Source organism: Talpa occidentalis, unplaced genomic scaffold (assembly GCF_014898055.3).
Source record: "Talpa occidentalis isolate TD23 unplaced genomic scaffold, MPIMG_talOcc4v2.1 talOcc4.11, whole genome shotgun sequence".
Lineage (NCBI taxonomy): Eukaryota > Metazoa > Chordata > Mammalia > Eulipotyphla > Talpidae > Talpa > Talpa occidentalis.
This window is the reverse complement of record NW_023601104.1, coordinates 64,402,782-64,421,090: the sequence shown is the minus strand read 5'-3', so window position 1 is coordinate 64,421,090 and position 18,309 is coordinate 64,402,782. Positions and strand designations below refer to the sequence as shown.

General features: G+C 43.9%; 1 protein-coding gene and 1 long non-coding RNA gene across 14 annotated transcripts in view; one reads left to right on the top strand and one right to left on the bottom strand.

The window, feature by feature from the left end:
- SAMD4A (sterile alpha motif domain containing 4A) overlaps positions 1-18,309 on the bottom strand; it is a 204,355-nt gene that overhangs the window by 77,650 nt on the left and 108,396 nt on the right. For 2 of the 4 annotated variants that reach the window (XM_054690487.1, XM_054690493.1), the window contains exon 2: positions 2,960-3,478. In XM_054690487.1, coding sequence (XP_054546462.1) covers positions 2,960-3,478 — 519 coding nt within the window. Of the gene's footprint in view, positions 1-2,959; positions 3,479-14,580; positions 14,700-14,719; positions 14,845-18,309 lie in introns of those variants that run through there. The other 2 variants (XM_037503373.2, XM_037503374.2) reach the window with 2 other exon arrangements.
- Positions 15,015-18,309, top strand: part of LOC119239110 (uncharacterized) — a 43,739-nt gene continuing 40,444 nt past the window's right edge. For 7 of the 10 annotated variants that reach the window (XR_008550064.1, XR_008550062.1, XR_008550057.1 and 4 more), the window contains exons 1-3: positions 15,016-15,223; positions 16,410-16,474; positions 17,073-17,210. This is a non-coding gene — a long non-coding RNA (uncharacterized LOC119239110). The other 3 variants (XR_008550065.1, XR_005123750.2, XR_008550060.1) reach the window with 3 other exon arrangements.

The following is an 18,309-nucleotide window of genomic DNA, read 5'->3' as shown; positions in this document are numbered from 1 at the left end:
TGTTATATACAAGTCTATGGACATCTGGCAATAAGCAAGATTTAATTTTTAATTGGGAGGCTGACTGATATGTTTTCTTGCTCCACTTACATTATAGGATCCCTAAAACACTTTCCTTTAACTTCCTGACTTTTCCCATGGACTCAAACACAGGCTAGGCACCCAATAGGCGAGTGGTGATGTTTGCAAGGCAGCTGAAGGATTCAGAATCCCCAGAGGGAAGAGGGCGTGAGCGCTTAGGCATTTTGCTAGGGTACGATGGCCAAGGGAAAAAAACGTATTAGTAGAGTAAGTCAAGGTGAAAAACAAAAAAGACTGTGTAAGGAGGTAGTCTCCCATTTAGTTTCTTTTCATTAGCTGTTACTCATGTGACTTGTAATCTGAAAATGTATAGCACTGTTGGAGTTCAGTTCTTTTTGGATAATCATCTTGTTTTGTGTGGATGTTTTTCCACTTTGAAAAAAGGAAAGAAATAGAGCTCTTCAGTGAAGTAGGGGCCCTAGAGCCCTAAATGCAACCCATTATCTATTGTAGTGAATTGGCCCAAAGTCACAGCATATTGAAGGCCCCCTAGATCATTCTGCTGGCCCAGGCTCAGAGAAGGGGCTTTTAGCAGGCAACCATGAGAAGATGCAAGCGAGGCCACGCGTTCTGGGTGCCAGTGTCAGCACTTGCTCCTCCCGGTCTTTCCCAGGCTCTCATGGATTCATCCAACAGACACCCACAGAGTACCTACTGCTGCCATGATCTCATTTACCCTCACCATAGCTCTCGGACATACATATCATCACCTGCCTGTTTTATGCCTGGAGACCTTGCTTGGATAGGTTAGTAACTTGCCCAGGTGAAGTTAGCAAATAGTAGGTCTGAGATTGGGACTCAGGATGGGGCTGACACCAAAGTCTGTGTTCTCACAGGGCACTGCTGTCCCTGTGCCTCCCAGGTGCTCAGAATATATTTCAGAGAGGCCCAAGTGAATAAATGACCTAAAGGTTCTGACAAACACAATCCAACCACCCGAGACAATGCAGAGGAATAATAACATTGTTTTGTTAAAGAGATATTGTTTAAGTGTTGACACGGCCTCTGTATTTGAATGAAACTTTCTGGAGTAGAAATCTGAGCTTCTTGCTAACAGTCTCAAACAGGCTTTCATTCCCTTTTCTTCTTCCCGAGACCTGCAATCTGGTTCTTTAGTGAACACTCCAAGTCCTCTGAAGCTCAAGTACGACACAGGGACACCAAGGTCCCGGATTCCATGACGGTCATCTCTCCATTTCCCTCCCTTCTGTCAGGCTGGTGGCCTCAGTGAAAAGTCCAAGTCCTGCCTCCCACACACAATCTGCTAACCATCTTAAATGTATTCATCTTGTCAAGATCTGACCCCGACTGTGTAAATCAGTTGAGATGGAAATATGATGTCCCACGGCTAATTTCAAGACAAATGACACAAAAGTCAACCCCTTAAAGTACAAAAGACCAAGATCTGAGAGGGCAGGCAGCTTGGAGCTTGAATCTCTCCAGCTATCAGAGTTTTATGACAATTACTGGATCCGTTGCTGACCCAGGAAACTCAGGCCAAGAAGCTCTGTCATCCCAGCCTGCATGTGTCTGCTTTCATGCTCCCAGCCGTCACTCTCCATCACAGGGAAGCTAGTGAGACCGTTCCCTGGATTACTAGTCCATGAAAGAGACTGACTGAAATCAGGGCCTCTTCCAGAATATATTAATGATACAATAATCACTTAATTCCCCCAAGGTGCAAGTAACCCCTAACTAAATGTAAAATTAGAAAAAGAATTTAAAAGTCTCCCATTGTAGTATTAGCAATGCAGCATCTTCAGCATTTCCTTGGTTATTCCACTAAGGTACTGTTTCAATTAATAGGGTTCTAGCCAACACTCCTACATGTTTGAGAAAATGTTTAAAAAGGCTCATTAGCCAAAAGATCCAAGTGGAGGTAGAAGCCAAGAAGCCGTCACTGCCAATTCTTAATCCTCTCATATCTTTATAATTGGGGGTTCCTGCAATTTGACAGGCACATAGAGTCTAACCACAAAAGCTTCCCCCTAGAGAGTGATCTCGGCACTGACATGTATTCGTGGAACACATGCAAAGTAGCACCAAGGAATTCTGTGTAATGACGGGCCACGTTGCCACTTTATATAAGCATCCATGGCATGTGTGTCCACATGCTCGGCCTAAGTGGAGAGCCACAGACAGGACTGCTGGCCCCTGGGCCCGTGTGCACAGGGGACTCTGCTTCAGTGGTCAAAGGAGCATGAGGCTGTCCTCTGCTCTGCCCTCTTGCAAAGCAGTCCCTGCCCCGCCTCTCCTAGTGGATTAGACTGAGCGAGGTGGGGACCCCAGCATCACACCAGGCCATAGCACAGAGCAGCATTCTCAGTTAGCAAACCTCACCCCCTGGTGAGGAGGAAAAGCACCCCAACAACTGGGGATTAAAACCAGGAAATGCAAGAAAGGGAACATTCCAGGGTGAAATTGAAAATAATAAAAAAGGAAGAAACAGTGGGGAGGGGGAAGAAGAAAGAAAATGCACAAAGCCCAGGAGGCTGTCTGGTTAACCATGGGTTAGAATCGGGTTTAGAGAATCACACAGATCTCAGTGTCTCAGCAAGTCCAAAACCCCAGGGTGAAAGACACGTGGGTGAAAGGCACTCTGTTTGCGGAAACGGGAAGTGTCTTTCTTGCCCCACTTATTCTGTAAAAATTTTTTTTTAGTCTGTTTTTAACCCAAATTTGGACCATTGATCATTTTTCACCGTTCTAGAATCAAAAGAGCAACAAAGTTGGGTTCCAAAGGTCCCTTTCCCACAGCCAATTCCAATCAGCCCTTTTCTCCCAGGGTTACAGGTGCTCGAGCGGACATTCTCAGCGGGACATGCCACACACAGCAAGTCGCCAAACCAGACTGTGCTAAAGGGCTCCAGGGACTTACTTGTACTTGTGCTGGTTCCAATAGTATTGATTGTGGTGGGGACGGATGAGGAGGAGTAGAGGGGCACATGGCCGTTCTCACAGCCCAGGCTTTTGTCCTGCCAGTTGGAGGCGTTGATGCAAATCCCAGAATCCCGAGAGTTCTGCCAGCCGTTGAGCTTGTCGTCCGAGTTCTGTCTTTGGTGATAGTAGTGCGTCTGCCCGTAATCCACAGAGTCTGAGCGGCCTCGGTTCTGGCCACCAAAGCTGGTGGACGTGCGGTCCTCCAAGTGGTTCAGCCACATGGCCAAAGCGCTCCGGTCTTCTAACGACGTGGCGGGGTGGATCAAAGCATAGGACAGCAGCTGCCTGCTCTCCTCGATGTGCTGGTTGTGCTCAATAGAGTGCGCCAGGATTTTGGGCAGCAGTTTCATATACTCTACTTTTGCGTCAAGGTTTCCTGGCTTCAGCAAAGGCAGGTGAGTTAATAGGAGGGAAATCACTTTATCCTTGGATTCCTGCTGCCATTGGTTAATGATTCCTGAAAAGGAAAATACACAAGACAAATAAGCAAATATACCCACAATGACACAAAACGTCATGCCATAAAGAGGATCTCTTGGTTTAGAGGCCCAATCTATGAACCTAGGCTGAATTTTCTGCAACAGTCCGTGCACAGGATCGGTAGCCAACCTCGGGCTGTCTGAGGGCAGTGAATGATGACATTGGAGCAAAGATTGTTAGGGATTTCATAGTTCAATCGGATTCTTTTCCATGTCTCCAAAGGGGCTACAGCTACTTGGCACAACCAAATAAATTTATAGTCCTGTTCTCTTTTTCAGAAAGGTCTAGCCTCATCTTCAGACAGACGGCAGTTGGGGATTGGCGAGGAAGGGGGTAGTGCAGGGAAAGAGGGGAGGTATAAGAATAAGAAACCCTTCACAGAAAAGTCAGAGTTAGGGTGGACCCAACATGGGAGTCCTGGCAGTAAGACAGTTTCTTCCCCTCCCCCCTCACCTGTGGTAACGTGGTTTTAAACTCTGCAAAGGCATTTGTGTGAAGGGGGTAAAACTTCCTAGACGGAGAAATCAGGAGGAAAAGGAGTCCCCTGATCTGAGTGAAGTAAGCCTGTACCTTTCTCACGAGAAGCTAACTCAGAAAACAACTGTGACCTCAAAGTTAAAATGAGCAATGCACCCAAGACGGGTCCAGGGGCACCTCTTTTCACACATGGAGGCAAGCTATTTTTCTAGAAGTGAGGATCAGTTTGATTATTTTAATTGTGGTTAAAACACATGATATAATATTTACCATTTTAACCATTTTGAAGTATATTGTTTTGTAGCATTAAGCGCAGTCACAACACTGTGTAATCATCACCAAGGAGATCAGCTTCATCTTCCCAAACTGGAGCTCTATACACATTAAACCATAACTCCCCATTCCCCCCAAGTCCCCCCACCCCCCACTGCCATACTTTTGTCTAATTTTTCTAGGTACCTCATATAAGGGAATCACCCAGTATTTGTCCTTTTGTGACTGGCTGATTTCACATAGTATAGTGTCCTCAGGGTTCATCCATGTGAAGATAAGTTTTTAATATACAAGGATCCATCCTTGTCCCCTTCTACCCAAAACACAAATTTGTTGCCGTCAGGTAAACATAGGTAAACAATGCATTCTGCTCTGATTTGCCTTTGAGAAGTAGATCATTCTGGAGACTGAGAGTCACTCCTGACACTTGGAGACCTCAACTCTGCCCCACTGAGGACCTTGCTGGGGCCAAGGCAGGGCAGTCCTGCTGGCTGTCACAGATGCAGGCCTAAAATGGGGTTCCTGGAATTTGGCAGAAGGGCGTCACAATCCTAGTTAAGGAACAAGCACGTCAGAACAAGCTCAGGAATCACTGCTGACCACAAGCTACAAATGCATCAGCCATGTCTCATGGGGCCTCCAGACCACAGGGCGAGGAAGGCATGTATGTAATGAAAGAAGGTGGTCTTTCGAGTCAGGCAGAACTGGGCACAAATCCCAGATCTGTCACTCTATTTGCAATGGAACCTTAGTAAGTTACTTAACCTCTCTGAGCCTCAGTTCTCTCATCAGTCAAGAGCTTTGCCAAGTGCATCGCCCCTCCTTGTGCCGAATTACATGAAGTCATGTATCAAAGGGGCCAGTCAAGTACTTGATGGTGGAAATAGTTCCTTCTACATGTCTCTATGTTAGTCAGGCCCACATTACAGCTACATAGGTGGTTTTGGAAACGAAGTTTTAAAAATAAAAGAGAGACTAGAGATGACCCAGGAGAGGTCATTAAAAATTATCAGAGTTGAAAAAGAGGTAGAAAGTCAAAGGTAAAAGAAAATGGAGTAACTGAGCTGAAGGTGCCTGATGATTCAAAGGGGGAGCTTCATGTTGAACAGCAACCTGGTGTAGAAGCGCTCATGATGGAGGCAGAAGGGGTTAGGATTGGCTGCAGAGAAGAATGAAATGTCCAAATAATGAAAGACTCAGAGGAGTCTTTAATAAAGCTCTAGAATCTCTGTCCTGAGTCTTGAAGAATAGAGATAAATGGTCTAGAGAAGCACTGTCAAGCACTGTCATATAAAGTGAGCCATGTATGCAATTGAACATTTTTACTGTTAAAAGTAAATAGATGAAATTCATTTTAATGACTTATTTTGCTAAATCCAATATATCAAAATATTATCACTTCAACATGTAATGAATATAAAATTACTGATGACATAGTTCACTTCTTTTCTTTGTATTAAGTCTTCCAAACCTAGGGTGTATTTTACCTCTGACAGCACATCTCCACTTGCACTAGCAGCAGCTGAGTGCTCAGAAGCCTCTGGCGGCTGGTGGCTACTGAATTGGCCAGCACAGGGCTATAGTCATTCAGATGAGGAAGGCAGCACTGGTGACCTCGAGGTCCCTCCCAGTTCCCTGACTCTATATTTAGCTACTTGCCATCTGACACAAGACAACCCTCATGCATTCCACCAGGTAGTCTGCCTTTTAAAGGAGCTCCGGAAGATGATGAAGACACCAATTTTAACTTTCTCATCAATACATTTTCAGCAAACACCTATCACGTTTTAAATTATGAATATGCTTAGAATGGAGATAAAATCAATTTATTAAGCCCAAGGAGCTAAAGAGTCACTTTCAAGAAGCAAAAGGCTTGAGAGAAGAAGATGAATCTATATTCCACACCAGCACGCCGATCAGACGTGGCTAGAGCACACTCTGGAAAATGTACGTTTAAAAACAAAATTTGGGAACAACCTGTAATAAAAATGCACAAAGCTGAGGAACTGCCTAACTTTCTGCTAGGTCACTTCCCTGTCTGGATAGTCTACCCTTCTGCAGAAAGGTCAGCCTTAAAAAAATCAGGAACAAAACAAAACGTAAATAGGACTCAGAGTGCAAACCGACATGCCACCTCCATGTAAGTGCACCCTGCCGGGATTAACCTGAGATCTAGAAGAGGTTGAACAAGCACAGCAGAGGAAAGGAAAACAAGAGGTTGCAGCCCTTGGTCCCTGCTGGGGTTGAAAATGCTTCTTTCTCTCCCCTGGGGACAGGACTTGGATGGTGTGGAACTGTGGTGTGGCCAGGTAGACTGCTATGATTTTTGTTCACTGTCACCGGGAACATGGAAATAAGATTGCCTTCTGAAGGCTTACTACCTCTCCTGGAGCAAACCATTTCTGCTGCTGCAGCTGCTGCCACCACCGACAACTAACTGTATGAATAAGTTTTGGATGTGCCAGGCCCTCTTCTAAGCACTGTGCACATAATGCTCATTTCATTTCTCACCAGAAGCTCATGAGGTAGGTTTTACTATAGCCTTATTTTACAGATGAAGACACAGAGGCACAAAGAGGTCAAATAACATGCCCCAGGTCCCCTAGGTAGTGAGGTAGCAGAAGGGGAGGGGTGATGAATTAGCAAAAAGATATATAATAGCTACCATATTGGAAGAGCTTAGGCATAAATTAAGTACATTAATATTTATTATCTATATGTAATTATATAATATAGAAAATATATAATGTATGCAAATAATACATAGTTACATATAATACATATATTTATAAATGTAAAGATTTACTATATTAATAGAGTACCTGGTTCAGCAGTAGAGTAGGTCAGTTAGGAAGTATAGAAAAGAAGTGAGTTGCAGAGACCATACAGGTCTTACATTGATTATGGTCTTAGAATATGTCCACAATTTGTTTGGCACTTCTCCCTTTATAGGGAGGAACCTAATTCCTCTCCCTGTGACAGCTGGACTTAGGGAGCCACTAGTAGCAAACAGAAAGTGGTAGAAGTAATAGTGTGTGACACTTCGTGGATTAGGTTAAAAAGGCATTGCAGCTTTTTCCTTGCTCTCTCTTGTACTGCTCATTCTGGGGAAGCCTACTGCCCTGTTGTGAGGACACTTAAGTAACAGGTCCTGATGGTGAGAAACTGAGGCTTCCTGCCAACAGCCAACAGCAACTTGCCAGCCATGTGAGGGAACCACCTTGGAACCAACAGCCCCCACAAAGCCCTCAGATGTCTGCACTCAAGCTCAGAGAGACGCAACCACTTGCATTCCTGATCCGCAGAAACTGTATGTGATAACATGGCTAATGTTTTAAGCTGCTAAGTTCTGGGTAATCTGAGTACTTTGCTACATGGCCAGGCCAAAGATAGTCAACACAACTATGCACTTATACAAGGGAAAAGGAAGATTGAGCCATTTGGCTTTGAGTGGTTCAAACCTTCTGGCAATGTCATTCCATTCTGAGATGGATTCATAAAGCTGACCGACAGCCATTAAACATTCACCTCACTGAGCCTCCCTCATCCTGATTGTCCACTCGCCAAACCACTTTTGGACTATGATTTGCTCCTTAGGTACCTTCAGGCTGAGAAGGAACTGATCATATGGGATTGGAGGTATTTCTAGATTCTATGATGATTATTTTTCAGAGAAACTTAATAAATGGTTTCTGATTATGATTCAGCTTCCTGTGGAGGCCATTCTGTGCTGATTATAGGAACTTTGAGTCTATCTGATCCCTCTGATGATGGCTGCTTAAGGCAAATTAATGTAACCAGCATTGCAGGGTCTGCTTCCCTGATTTCTAGTTAATAAGAGTCAAGTTCTCAGGGTGAACACCCCGAGGGCATTGGCAAGAGTGAGCATCTCCATTTCTAAACAGAAGTCAGGGTTTACACTGGCAAACTAGATCCTGCCCAGCTGCCCTCTGGCCTTTTTTGTGTCATCCAAACCACCTACCAGAGAGCAAGGAGCCTTTGCTGAGATATGAGTCCAATGGATTCTCCTTACAGGGAAAGACTTAAGAATTATAATTTTCTTTTTTTAAAAGCTCTGCATACAAGAGCTGGTGTGCAGGCCAGAGGTGTGTGTGGGGGTTGTGTGTCAAAGGATTCACCAGAGACAGAGTGGGGAGCAGAACAGGCAGATCTACTGAAATACTCTGCTGAGGGGAGCAGTGGGTGAGACAGGAGAGGTCTGCTGTGCCACGTAGGTAGCCCCCTGGCTGGGGATCAAACTTGTGCTGCAGTGGCTGCGGATAGCTTCATAGGTTGTGCCTGAACCCCTTGTACCACCAAGGAGGCCCCAAGAATTATAATTTTCAACTAATCAATCAATTCTGTGATGCAGTTTCTATTATTATCTACCCCAACATCACCTATTCAGGTGTAGAAGTCCAAGAGCAGAAAGGTTCAATGGTGTCAACTTACCTCTGTTTCTCTAAATGTTTTCTCTACTATTTCTCTGAATAAGGAGCAGAGATGTAAGAGTTTACTGGATGTTTTATGTGGGTAAAAGTTAATGATTTATAATTTATAAACCAGTGACATGGGAGTCGTAAAATTTTCTTAAAGAGCTATAATTAAAGAGCATGAGGATTAGGAAACTGTCTCAATGATTCTTGGAGTGACAAAGAGTGTATTTAAATACCAAGTCTGGTATTATTACTACACAATGCTGTGTCAATGTTAAAGGGCTCCAGTTGTTAGTAAATTACCCTTAAATTGCTATTTTATTGTACCCTTGTTTTCAGTTTAATAACATTTACCATACAAGGGTTTCTCACAAGTGTATTTAGGCAATTTGCTCATGCAAAAAATTGCTGGAAATTTAAGTGTGCACATACAAGTAGTATTGGTTAAATAAATGTGCTAAAAGGCAGGATACTAGTGAGTGTTAAGTGGTCACATGCTCCCTAGAAGAATTTATGTTACAAACTCAGTCCCAGACACATCATGTAAAGGCTGCTAAATAGTGCAACTCTGCACAACTCAAGGGCAGCCAGCCAGTGTAAGACCACACAGTATGCATTTGGGAGGGATGAGAGCTGATACAGTACACCTAAAAGTCAGGGGGACGGGGAATGGCAAATACCAATGGCAAACAGTGGGGTTCTTGGGTTGGCACCTGCCCTTGCCTTCTGTCTCCCAAGGTACTCTCTTATGCTAGAGGTGACTGGATAAATATCCCCATAAATTGATGGAACCCTCCAAGAGATGTGGATTAAACCAGTTATGTTAGGGGATCCAGATAATGTGGAGTTATTGAGTCACTATAGCTTCAAGTGGTGCTTTGAACAGACATAAAGGTTTGATAAGATGGAATTCTCCCTATTTTCAAGGTTGACTGCAGGCTTCTAAGACAGTCTCCAATGATCCTTGCCTCTTGTTTCTTCCTTGGGGTCTCTTCCCACAATGAATCTCAACAAGTTCATGCGACATGAAATTAGGCCTCAGAGGATTTCTGAGATTAGCTCATAAAAGGTCTTGCAGCTTCCACCTCCCTCTCATGGTTCATTCACTCTGGTGGAGAGCAAGCCACGCCAAAACAAAGACACTCAGGCAGCCCCAGGAGATGTCCATATGGAGAGAACTCAGGCCTCCTGCTAAGAGTCAGCACCAGCTCCCCAGAGGAGTGAGCCAGTAGATTCTTCAGCTCTAGTAAATATCTTGACTGCAACCTTTCAAGAGGCATTGAGCCAGAACTTCCCAAAGCCAAACTGTCCCAACTTCCTAAGAAACTGTGATATAAACATTATTGTGTGAAGCTATAAGTTTTGGGGGTAATCTGGTACACCACAATAATTAACACAAGGAGCCCTGTTAAAAATCACTCAGCAGTGCTACTGTCCCTTGGATTCTCTAAAAAGGCAGGCATCTATGTAGTAGATTCCACAGTCCACTATAACCATATTGCTTCCTCTGAGAGCAAGAAGATCGACAGGTGCTGATCATTCACAAGCACCCGCTCACCCTCAAATGGCAAGGAGTGATGCTGTCCCCACTTTCCAATATCATAACACTCCCCGATTCACCACAATTTTTAGTGGCTATATAAAATTGTCCCCAGGTTTATTAGACTTTTTGGTTTCTTATTCAAAATTTTAGGCACTTTCTAGAAATTTCCTTCAATATAGACAATGGACAGAGTGATCTGCAAATAATACTAAGGTGTCAAATGTCTCCCCAAAACTGTCCAGTCACTTTTTTCTTATTTGATTCCACAGTATTTGATTACTTTTAGTATTAAAACCTAATTAAACAGTTACATGTAAAAGAGGAAAATAAAATGATTAGCTCAGTTTTCAAAATCTGTGTACATTCCCTTTCTCAACATTCTATTTAAAATGGAAAATTTTCCCACATGCTTGAAAACAAAAGCATAATGGGTGCTTTTCCTGATTGTAACTGACACCAATTAAAGTAATCTTCATGATAAAGATTTGAGAGGCTGAGACAGCAGAATTAAATGTACTTAATATGACTCTTTTGCAAACATCTGTTGAAGAAAGAAAACCAATGCCAACAGGATTGTGTTAAGATTGTATGTCCACATTTTTTTGGCCATCAGTGATTATGTTCTAATAAACCTCATAGGAGTGGCTCTCCTAAGAGTCACATAAATTAGAGATGAAGAAAACTTTACCTTACTCTTGACAAATTAAGACAAATCCTTGCAAACCACATTCAGCTAGTTTTTTCTATGAAAACCCCTCAGAGGCGAGGCTGTAAATGTTCCAAAAGTATGAAGTCTTCCCACTCACTAATCTCCAGTGCCATTCTTGCACTCCCAAGCCCAGCACTGACAAACCCCACATGCCACAAAATGACTCTCCAATAGTATTTCAAAATAATGAATTAGCAATCCTCCTGTGGGCCTTGCAATGGAGAAAAATGTGCTTTGTAACTGCTGCACTTAGATGCAGGCCTGGTTCCACAAAACACTAGAAATGAGAGCCTTGAAAGTGCCCACCATGACACAGCCAGGCTAATTGCAATAATATTTGTTAGTGAAGAACTCCAAGACCAAAGTCCTCGGCAACATCCAGCCAGAGTCAACAAAGGAGTGTCCTGGGAGGAACAGAAACACATGAAATCCAACAGACTGAACTGAAGAATAGCTACTTCACACAATAGGTTTATCCACCTCAATGGCGTCTAGGAAGGGTCAGAGAGAACATGTCTCACCTCCGACAACAGAATCACCCAATGTCTTTAAATGAGTCTGAACTGTTAAATGCCCATGCTTTCTAAAATAATACAAAGTTACCCTACTAAGACAAATTTCTCACCTTGAGAGACAGGATCCAAAGTACAATTGTGAATTTAAGAGCTCTGTGATATATCGACGTCAACATTGTCAACAAAGAACAGCACAGACACTGTCCCCAAATACATGTTACAGAAGTTGACTCACTTACTGGGCTTGAAGTATGAAATACATGTGCAAGTTAGTCTATGGAGAAAAGAAAACAATTGTATGGAGGGCTGAATGCATGATGACAGATTAACTATTATTAGACTTGAAAAGAAGGGCCTAATCAAGTGCACGGGATGGAGTTGGGTGGCTTGCTCTAGAACATCTCCAATCCTGCTCTCCCCCCAGTAGGAAGAGCCCTGTAGAGGGAGTTAGAGGCATGCCTCACTTTCTGGTCTGCCTCTCGAGCTGCTGGCCAAGTCCAGGGCCTTGTGTGAAGGTAAGCAGGAAAGGCAGCTTATTTTTACCTGTTACTTGTGCACCAAATTCGTTTTCAGGTTAGCAGATCTGCCCATGCAATCAGAATTTGATTTTTCAGATTTTTCTGAAAAGGGGATCTTTTTCAATTTCTGAACTCCTCCGGGGCAGTGGGGTAAGGAGGAGAAAAGGTGAGACAATGGTACAGGGTGGTGTTCTCTAGTCAGCCGTGGGAATGGCGTAGGCCATTTCCCTTACTCTGCGCATCCCAGTGTGAAATTAAATAGTCAGAGGTCAGTGGCTGGGCCAGAATCAAGAGGACTAACAGATGAGGACCTTTTAGTAGACTTTGTGGGACGTTGCAGGAAAAAATAAGTACTGAGAGCCCATCATCACAGTGTCTGAGGACAAAGGCCTCTCCCTCCACCTTCCTGTGTCTCAAACTTAACCTCCAGAATTTGAAACCACAGGAAGACATGGAAGAGAGACAGGACTTAGGTGACACAGATCCAGAGCCTGGAGTGAGAGCAGTGTGGCCTGTTCAGTTTTAATCTAGTTTTGCACCAGCACCATTGGAGGTGGATATATTTATGAACTCATCAGATATTCTCTTCAGTCTCTATCAATGTATGCGGCATGGTATGAGGTCCTGTCCTTTTCAGTGGGTTGTGAGGGGTCAGAGATAGCCTTGGGAAAAGTTTGGTACTCTGTAGAAATGTCTGCAATACTAAGAACTTGGAGAAATCAACCAGAGAGGCAGAGAATTACTTTAAGGCCTTCATAGAACAAATAGGCAACTTTGTAAGGAGTAGAATTCATTTTTAAAGTAACTCCAAAATCTCCAGCATGCCTCCAGCTAGCATTTAACACATTATTTACTGGAAAACACACAGTGAAAAAAACACATAGAGCTTAGTCTATTTACAATCTATCAATGGAAACAGCCATTAGCTATTTAAATCTGAAAAAAGATCTTTTATTATTCATTATTAAGTACTCTCTGCTATAGATTTACTCTGCATACTCAACTTTCTTCATTTCCCATAATCATCCATGACATGGTTTAAGAATCTACCTCCCTGCTCAAATCTTGTTCACTTATTTGGCCTTGAGTGCCTCTCTCTACCACTCGGTTTAGCTAGTATGCCACTTCCTCTCAGTTAGACCACCAGCTCCTTGAGACACCAACTTACATGTTTCCTATTTGCTTGCATAGGTTGGTGATGATCACAGGCTGCTAGAGCAAACTAGACAAAAGATACATGTACTTTCCTGTTAACAGCCCATGGTACAGCACATCTCGGCTCCCAGTTTCTGGTTAGGGTGCTAGTGTCAATAGCAGAAGCCTCTGGATAGGGCAGAAGGCGGGGGAACACGGATCCTGGAAGAAAATGAGCACTGGCCTTTCTTCACAGTGGATATCCCCCGAACCTTCACATCAGGCCCTATAAGGCCCTGTCTGTTCTCTCATCACTTCTTGCTTGCCCCTCATAAGTCGGGGACGTGAGTCATATAGAGGTTCAGACCCCAGGACACTGGTTCTAAGTACCTATATAATGGGCTCAGCTATCTTGGGGTTTCCTTCCTTAGGTACTCAATTCCAAGAAATGTAGGAGGACCAGGCACCCTAAGTGACTTGAGGGAAAGGAACAGGAGATAACAAAGAACACTGATTTGGAGCACAGATTCTAGAGACTGTCTGGGTTTGGATCCTGACTTCCATTTAGTTAGCGGTGTGACCCTGGACAAGTCACTTAACTATTGTGTATACTTCAGCCTCCTTATCTGGACAGTGGGATACCTCCATAGGCCTGATGTCATGTTTGAATTATTTAATCTGTATAAAGCATGGGGACCACTGTCTGGCTCCTATGTACGCTGTATCACTGTTAGCAGCAGTCACACTATGTAAGGGGCCAGGACAATGCCCCATGGGACTCTCTCCAACAGGCTGGGGGAGGGAAGAGAGGAGGAAATAGGAACCACAGAAGGCTAAGGCACTGGTTCTCAAAGTGTAGGTGGGAGGTATACCAGGGAACCTGTTAGAAACGCAAATTCTGGGATCCCTCCCTAGATCAATGAATTAGAAATTTTAAACCCCTCTTCGAGTGATTTGTGTCCAGGCTGAAGTGTGAGGACCACTGGTGAAAGGAACTAAGAACAAAACCATGACCTCCATTTTCCAGGTTTGAATGACTAGCAGGTTAAGGATGATGTGAAATCCCACATGGGAAAAAACAGTTTCGTAACAGGTGTGGAAGGGTTGAGGAGAATCCATTCCAACAGGGGCAGGGGCCTATTTATAAGAGGAAGCTGTGGATAAAAAACAAAACAAAAAACCCACAAAGAAACAAGCATAATCAGCCTAGGAAAGGCTGATCTCTTGTTTTCCATGCACAGCAATGCTAGAAGGAGGGGTAGTGACTTCTAAGGTGAGGCAGGTGGCCATGATTTGGTCACCTTGGGTTTTAAGAACAACGAAGTCTGGCCAGGCTTGTGAATAAAGTTCTTGTATGCATAAATAAATAAATTTTTTTAAAAAAAGAAAACAAACAAAAAAAGGTGAGACTTCCCATTTTTGAAGCTTCCTTCCATAGACTCATCCCCTTACAAACTACCCCGATGTACATCACCCTGATTTCTGCGCTGCTCCAGCAAAGAGGGTTGAGATGGGTCTGTGGGAGACCTAGACAGGCACGGACCTCCCAGACAGGACGTTTTCTCTAAATGGTTGCTCTGGAGAGCTGTTTGGTGAAGAAGTTATTAACTCACTGGTTTGACGATTGAACCACGAGACAGGCAGCAACAGGAGCAAAATTCTCTTGATTAGAGGACCATAATATTTTGCTGAGTTTGGGGGGGAGGGCACAGACGCTGTACAGGTTATATGGAGCTGAACACATTACAGTTGAACCAGATGTTAGGTGAAAAGATGTGAGTTGATGGAATTATCACATAAGGGATTGCTCCATCTCCTCCCGCTCCACTTTGTCCTCCTCCTTTTCTTCCCTCCTCTGGTGTCCACTGAGCACAGCTCGTCATTATTGAGTGTCCAGTGGGTATTGTGATGTCAGAGGTGTCACCCACCATGGGAGATGGCCCGGCAGAGACGAGCAGCCTGGTCCTGTCTAGGGACACGTGACCCAAACGGGAGAGCCTGCGACACCAGCTGATGTGATGTGGTGTTCCCTCTGATTACCTGATAACCTCTCACACCTCTCCTGAAGTTCTAATCATTTCCTCTCCAAACCAATATGGCTCTTCAGGGAAACTGAGGTACACAGAAACCTGCCCAGGTTCACACAGCAATAACCTGACATGGCTGTGAATACTGCCAGGGCCTCCTGACCACTTGTCCAACCAGTACAGGGGAACTTGTTGCCTTTTATAGAAAGTTTCCACACACCTTCTATTCCTAACCTCTATCACAATCATGGCCGGTCCACATGCTCTGGAAAGCACCAGCCGACTCTTCTGTGACACAGACTTAGTAAGGCGCCCATTTAGGACCATGAATATAACTTGTTTGCTTGACAACTGAATTCTAGATAATTCTTCTCGGACTGCTCTTTTGTTTTTATTTCAAACACAACTAACTCATCAGGACTTCATATGTCAAGAAAGCTGACTTTTGATTCTGCAAGAAAAATCAGCAGCTTACCACACACAACCCTTCCTGATTCTCCCCAAGATGCCTAGAAGGTTAAGAGTCTGAGTTGGGGGGTAGGAAGAACATTTTGTTCCTACCTGCCGCTGATGGGAGCATGATGTGTCTTATTTTTGCAAGCTGACATTTACAGTAACAGTGCTGAGAAAACCAAAGATAATCTAATAGTTTTCAAGTGTATATACTTTATCTGAAGGTCTTGACCTTGAGATCCAAAATGGGTAGAGCCTTTGGAAGAAAAGGAAGCCACCCCTGGGACTAAGATCTGAAGGTGAAGGTGAAGAACAGATACATAACCTTTAGCACCCGGCCGGCTCCACTAATCACTGAACAGATTCCAGCACCTAAATAACCCCCGGAAAGCACACACATGGGAAGAGCTGGCTCATTTATGAAACATCAGATGGGCCAAGACAGGGAGAGTTCATCAACCAATAAGGTGGCTGGGTTTCTCAACAGGACAGAAGTACATTTCAACCATGTAGTAAATAAAATAAAACTCCATTGTAAAAGAGCCCCGACTCTCCTCCATGTGATCTGCCTTTGCTGCCTCCTCATGTGACTGGCCTCCCAATTTAGAGTGTAACCAACTCCCAATGACCTGTAATAACACCATTCCCAAATTAGAGCTCTCAATTTGACTTGGCCTTGATCCCTCCCTCAGAGCAAAATAAAGCATCCGTTTTCTTTTTTTCACATTCATAATACTCTCCTTTTTGAGTTGCCAACTCAAACCCTGCTCCAGTCAGATTGAGCCCTTTCTCTCTCTCTCTCTCTCTTTTTTTTTCTGGTTAGCCAAAGAGCCTGATGGAAAAACACCAAGAGACAAAAACAAAAACAAAATCAGACGAAAATTCCAAGTAAGTGACATTCAGCTGGAAAAGCTCTGATTCACATGCAAATAAAAATCTCCCTGAATTCGCTGTTACATGACGCAAGCTCCTGGCATTGACATAAAAGGGCAGAATGAAATCACCCACAATTAAACTCACTTTGGAATACTGGAATTTGCTGGCTAGGCCTCCCCACAAATGATAAGAAAAGCCCCAACTGTAACAGAATGAAGCTGATTGTGTTGGATCCCAGGGCATTCCCGCTTGGACTGAGCCACGCCTGAGCACCCCAGTCTGGGGCTGTCTGCCATTCTTGCTCCCTGACCTGTGTTCAGCATCATCTATCTGGAAGTGGGGTTCAGAGGTCTTCCTCAGGGAGATCTTCCCTTCTGGGTTGAGACCCTACTTTCACCCCGAACCCTTGCCCTAGTGTAAGCTGGGGACATCTCCCAAGACTAGACAGAGCCTTCACCTGAGCTTCACAGCATTATCACACTCTGATCTGAAGCCCAGGCCAGAGGCCTTCAGTAAGTCTTTTCTCCCCACTGGTAGATAGTTTACCACCCTACTTCCCCTTTTTCTCCTCAGGGGAAGGTTGATCGGAAACCACTTTCTTTTTCTCCAGATGGTTCCTTAGAATGCATGCTCCATCTGCCTGAGAACAAGAGAATTCTGGAGACAGAACACTGAGATTTTCTGGCCTTTCACTAGCTGGCCTTTCACTAGTCCCCACCCCAAGATTCTCTGCTGAGGGCCAACCAGGGTGAGTACTTGTGTGCATCAAAGAGAGCTAGGATTGTGAAAGCTTCTGTAAATTCAACTCAGGTAGATTTTTCAGTAACCACAAAGAATAAATCTACAAACATATATGTATGCTTGCCAAGTTCATAGCATTATTCAAAATGGCCAAAAGGTAGAGATAACTCAAATGTCCATTAATAGATGCATGGATAAACTAACAAAAAAAAGTGGTATTATATACAGTGAAATATTATTCAGCCTTCAAAAAGGAAATTCTGGCACATGCTACCACAGGGATGAATGCTGAGAACATCACGCTAAGTCAGAGAAGGCCCCAAGGGACAAGTATTGTATGATTCCTTTTATTCTCAGAGACAGAGGTTGAAGAATAGTTACCAGAGGTTGAGGAGAATGGGAGTTGTTTAATGTGGAGAGTTTGTGTTTAGGAGATGAGAAGATTCTGGAAATGGACAATGTAGTCGTAGCACAATATTATGACTATACTAATATAACTTTCATAGAAACTTAATTGAAAATGTTAAAATGGCAAATCTGATGTATATTTTACCACAAACAAATACCAAAATCATCCCTACTTACCCTTTCACAAGAAAACAATCCCCCTAAATTTTCTTTTCCATGCTAAAAATCCCCTGTTCCTTCTAATAATCTTTAGGCAAAATGATTTCTAGATACCCCATGACCTCCTGACCACCGTTCTCCGGGTCAACTCAATGTCTCTTTCGATCTGGTACTCAGAACTGATCACAGGCTGTGCTCGGTCACTTCCTCCATCTGAGGCACCCCATTTGCCCTTACTCAAAAGCTGCAGCATGGGCCTACTTGACTGCGTGCTTTGGCTGCTAGGAAAAAGGTCCAGGTTGAACTAAATAGAAAACATGGCATAACACACCTGCTGCTGCTGCTTTCCCAGGCCCAGATCTACCTTCCAGACTGTAGTGGGCAGCTGCAGGGGCAATGAGGGGTCTGGGGGGTGGACAGCATCTCAGCTAACCACACTCTGACCTTTCCATAGATTCCCCTAATTTCTCTGGGGTGTTTGGTAAATGGCAATGCGGGCCATGGGAAGCATCTCTGTCTAGGAGCCTGGGGATGTCTCT